General features: G+C 37.0%; 1 protein-coding gene across 1 annotated transcript; it reads right to left on the reverse strand.

Annotated features, from left to right (window-relative positions):
- Positions 1-949: 949 nt before the first annotated feature.
- Positions 950-3,234, reverse strand: LOC107799425 (putrescine N-methyltransferase 3). The gene is made up of 8 exons (NM_001425888.1): positions 2,851-3,234; positions 2,524-2,600; positions 2,202-2,429; positions 2,041-2,113; positions 1,860-1,931; positions 1,570-1,765; positions 1,278-1,410; positions 950-1,182 (listed from the first exon to the last, which is right to left on the reverse strand). The coding sequence occupies exons 1-8, from the start codon at positions 3,158-3,160 to the stop codon at positions 1,126-1,128; spliced, it is 1,146 nt and encodes a 381-aa protein (NP_001412817.1). The 5' UTR covers positions 3,161-3,234; the 3' UTR covers positions 950-1,125.
- Positions 3,235-5,485: the final 2,251 nt, after the last annotated feature.

Raw genomic sequence — 5,485 nt, forward strand, 5'->3', positions numbered from 1 at the left:
GAAATAGATCGTGGTGTTAGTGATCGCATAGAGCTAGAAATTGAATCTCCACTAGCTCAACCCAGTAGTTCTAAAGTAGAGGAAGTGGAGGAGGTGCAAAATATTGATCAAGACGATAATGTTGATGCACATGCACAACAACAACCATATAGCATTGCAACATGCAGAGAGAGAGAGAGTGATCAACCGACCGCAAAGGTTTGCAAATGTAGTTGATGGAAATCTTCTTGGATATACGAATCTTGTGGGATTTGCTTTGGTAGTTGCAGAGACCACTGATGCATTTGAGTGTTATAGTTATCCAAAAGCTATTTCGGGTACAGAACCAAATCGACAAATTAGTGCTATGGCTGAAGAGATTAAGTCTCTTAACAAGTTTAGGCGTTGCGTAGACTTGGTTGATGAGTGCGGCAATCAATAGAGCCATTGCGAGGGCTGAGGGAAAGGTAGAGAGCTGTTGTTCCTGTTAATGAAGAGAATTCAAACCAAGGGGAAGATTTGTTATTTTTGGTTTAAATTATTTCCTTGTATTTTTAGGAAACCCATAGTCCTCATAGGTTTAGGAAAACCCATTACCCTAATAGATTTTGGAAAAGAAAACCTATAATCCTTGTCAAATTGGGAAACCTTTCTCATATATGTTTGGGACCTTTTGAAATCTATATATAGGGGTTGTAGTTGGAAATTCTATAGATTGTATTGTGTTTTACTTCTCATTCATAGTGAAAAACTCTCTCTGCTTTTGCCCGGAGGATTAGGCTTAGCCGAACCTCGTTAATAAATTCTTGTGTTGATTTTTCTTCTCTATTTGCTATGTGTGTGATTGTGTTCTAGTTAACCCACGATATTCTGCAACAGTTTACTTTAGTATACCGAAAGAAGGGTAATGAAGTGATTTGCGAGGACTGAGTTGAAACGTCGATTCAAAACTTAAGCGGGAAAATTTATAGTAAAGTACCAAACACCACAGAGAAAGAATTTTACAGTAATTGGTGAATTGGAAATTATGATAATTAACTACTGCAGAATTCTTATACAATACGTCGCATTTCACTTATTTATTCACTTGATTAAGACTCGATCTTGGTCCAATGATTGTACCGCCAGTATTCATTAGTCACTTGATTAAGACTCGATCATACTTCTGGCGAAAGATGGCAAAATGAATGCTGCTTTGTGAATCTGAAAAAAAAAGACAATTTGAAAAGAGTTAATTATAAAATTTGACTAAGAACATAAAGTACAATAAGAAAAAAGAAATTGAGATATGAAGTTACATCAGAGTTGTAGAACTTGAGAGGTGCTAATTTGGACTTGACTTGAGTTGTCTCTTTGTCAATTGGATTTACTGGATTCTTGAAGTCAACTTCTGGTCCTTCAGTAGAACAGAGCATATAACCAATCACACCGCTGAAATCAAAATAATTGATCAGTATCAGTTTAAAAAACTTAAACACACCTTGAAGAGTAAAAGAAAAGAATTTGGTTTTTCTTGGAACTGATTCTCCATTTCTTGACAATTATAGAATCAAAACTTCCAATTTTATAGGAAGAGAGAGAGAAAAATACGTTGGATATGTTGGAACAGTAGTCCAAGCATAGTTGACAGAGCCCTTAAAGACTTGACGACAGTTAGCAATGATTTGCTTAATAATATGCATATGAAGCCAAATGCTTTCAGCCTGTGTGCATACAACTCCTCCTGGCCTTAGGGCTTTGGCTACTGCCTCAAAGAATGGCCTCTCAAACAAGTCTTTTGCTGGACCTGAAATTATATTATTTTAGAAAACTATCAGAGTTACGTTTATTAGTAGCTTATTTAATAAGAATAGTCTTGGTATTAAGTAGTAATAGAGTACCAATGGGATCAGAAGAGTCCACTATAATAGCATCATAATATCCTGCTTGTGCGGCCTTTACAAATGCAGCCCCTGAAATAAAAAGAACCAATGGCAGGTGAATTAACCACACACAAAAAGGTAAAAATTAAATAAAATAAAAGTAAAAGATAAAATAAAAACGAGATTATCAAATACGCACCATCTCCAAGGACTAGGGTTACACGAGGATCGCTAAAATTAGCAGCAAGATAAGGGAAAAATTTTCTAGATACCTGTAAAACGGAAAATTTTGTTTTAATTCTTTTAGAAAAATAAGAATCTAAATCATTTTTTTATGTGAGTAAAAGAAGTTTGACTTACATCAACTACCACGTCATCGATCTCAACAATGTCAATTTTTTCGATTGTAGGATAACGAAGCATTTCGAATAATGTAAAACCAATTCCTCCGCCGATGATCAAAACCTTTTTAGGGTTTGGGATGGAACCAAGTGGAAGATGAACAATCATTTCAGTGTATGGAAATCCACCATTCTCTGTGTGTTGAATTGCTCCATCCAAAGTCAGAACCTTCCCATATGTTGCTGACTGTACGTACACGTGCAATAAATTAAAAATAAACGAAAAATACCACTTTAAATATAATCATACATGAGCTTGACTATTAGTATTAATTAATTACCTCAAAGAGCATGACATCTTGGTAATCAGACTTCCCCTGGAATAGTAACTTCTCAACCTTAAGTGAGAATGCTTCACCTGCAAAATTCGATTTATTTCAAATTAATGTGTCGAATAATATGCGAAGTTAACTGCTTACTTCATCCCAATTTTATGTGATAATTTTTCCTTTTTAGTTAGTTCCTAAAGATATAGCTCTCTATAGTAACAATTTAACTTTAAACTTTTTATTTTTAAACTCAGTGCTTAGTCAAACACCATCATCTAAATTATACGCAAAGCAGAATACAAGAGTACGATGCATTTGAGTTTCTTTCTTAGTACTAACCTGGCCATAATGCGCTAAACTCTGAAAACCAACCAGGCTTAATAGAGTTGGAGCTTCCCAGTAGCTGTAGCTCGTTGCCGTTGTCATGGCTGATTGTCCCATTCTGATGGCCGTTCTGATGCTCGGAAGTGCCATTCTGGTGGCCGTTTTGGTGTTCGGAAATCCCATTCTGGTGGCCGTTCCGATGTTCGGAAGTGCCATTCTGGTGGCCGTTTTGGTGTTTGGAAGTGCCATTCTGGTAACCGTTCATGGGAATGGCACCATTCTTGAAGATAGTAGAGCCATTTGTGTTGGTAGATATGACTTCCATTTTCCAAATTAAACTAAGCAAATTGGAGAAGAGAAAGTATTATGGTTTGTATTTTCTGAAAGCTTGATGTACACTCCCAATAAACATATCTATGCATTTAAATACAATTTGGACACCGAGGAGTGGAGGGCGGAACTCGATATAATAGAGTTAAAAAATCATTACAACGTGCATGGTTGGACTGTCATTTTGGAACTAAAATATAAGTTTTGTCTCCGTGCAATTATTAGTAAAGTTTTTTTTTTTAAAAAATAAACCAATCACCCAGGTATCTATCCCCTGTGGTGTTGGGGGTTTAGCTGGACCCATACCATGTCTATTATATAAACAAAAAAAGGTTACACTGAGGGGAACATAAACCTTACCTCGGAGCTACCTTTTTACCTAAGGAGAGGAAGAGTCTATGGGCAAAAATACATATTAGACGATTTCCTCTCACTATACACAGAATTAACTTACAAAAAAAAATTAGATTTTTCATATCTAATTCTAAAATAAGGGACCTGCCACATATCCATGAAGAAAGGGCCCTTGGCCGCTTTTGATACCTGTCTAAAATCTGTATGAGTGATACCTTCGTTAGCTCTGGTGGCCTCTTTAGCAAACCAGTCTGCCACTTGATTTGCTTCGCGAAGGCAATGGGTAACAGGTGTCCTGCAGGTGTCCAGAATCTCCATTAATTTCTCGGTCTCTTGTTTCAACTTGTTGTTGCTTAGATTTTTGGTCTGTAGTATGTCATAGATCATCCTCGAGTCAGTTTCCACAATGAAGTTTGATATTCCTTTGTATTTGCACCATTCACACCCATACTTGATGGCTTTCAATTCTGCTTCACTGATGTTATTATAGATTATAGGCATCGAAAAAGCCATGACAAAGCCTCCCTCTTCATCTCTGAGAATCCCTCCAATCCCTGCTTTCCCAATTTGTTTGTTAAAACTTCCATCAGTATTCAGCTTTAGGTACTCCCTGGGAGGCATCTCCCATACCACACTCTTCCAAATAGGGACAGGTTTAAGATGTTTAATGATCTCATAATTTTTGTGCCAGTGATAATGGGTCTTAATAGTGGGGTATTTCTTGTTGATTGCAGAATTAATATTCCAAATGATTTGAGACATCCTTTTGTACAGCACAAATTTCTTACTTTCTCCAAACTTGCAAGATGTATAGTTTCTCCATAGCTCCCAAGAGATAGTGAGATGAATAATGTGAAGGATCATTTCATGGATTATATTCTTTGGTTTCCTCTGCCACCATTGAGTGAGAACACTACTATTGGAAGTAGTTTGATGTCGAACACCTAGAGGATTTCCAAATAATTCCCATAAATTTCTCGCGGCCTCACTATCAATGAAAACATGATACAAACTTTCTGATTGTGGGTTGCTACAATAATTGCACCTCGATGCCTGTTGATTGTCAAATTTCTTAATGGTGTCATCAAAGGGGAGCTTTTTTTGTATCATTATTCAAACTATGAAGGACATTTTGAAGGGTATACAATCATGCCATACTTTGCTCAGAAGAAGATTTTTCTGGTTGATAATTCTAACAATGTGCCAGGTTGATGCATTAGAGTAGTGCCCATTCTCAGTGAGGTTCCAAATTGCCTGGTCATTATTGTTCTGCTTCCCTCTAGGGATGGTATTGATATGTTGAACAATATGGATGGGCAGGAGTTGCTCCAATTTGTTCGTATTCCACTCCTCGTTCCTGAAAAAATGAGAAATAGAAAGCTTACCAGAAATGTTAGTATGATTTACCACTTTTGCAAGTGGTCCTTTACCTGTCCAATTGTCCCACCAGAAACTGCAGCTGCCTGTGTTAATCTTCCAAATGATATTTTGTCCAGCAATGTCTCTCCCATGAAGAAGAGCTTTCCAGGAGTGGGAGTTGCCAGGACCGATAGCCTTTTTAACAGGATAAGACCTACTATAGTATTTAGCTCTTAGGTAGTCTGCCCATAATGAGGGCCAAGTTCTGAACCTCCATCATCTCTTAATATTGCAAATTTCATTGATGTCTTCCATTCTTCTAATTTTGATTACACCCTACTCCTTAGGTACACAAAGGTTTTTCCAAGAGCTCCAATGAAATTTATTTTTGTTATCAATGGAACCCCAAAGGAATCTTGCAAATTGCTTTTCAATCAGTTTGAGCGTAGCTTTTGGAGGGTTCATGACTGAGAGGGTGTATAAGGGGAGGGATTGTAACACATTCTTGATAATAACCACTTTACCTCCGTATGATAACAATCTTCCTTGCCAACCACTGATTCTTTTAACAATTTTAGAGAACATCTCTTCAAAGTAACAAATCTTC

This window comes from Nicotiana tabacum, chromosome 5, assembly GCF_000715075.1.
Source record: "Nicotiana tabacum cultivar K326 chromosome 5, ASM71507v2, whole genome shotgun sequence".
NCBI lineage: Eukaryota > Viridiplantae > Streptophyta > Magnoliopsida > Solanales > Solanaceae > Nicotiana > Nicotiana tabacum.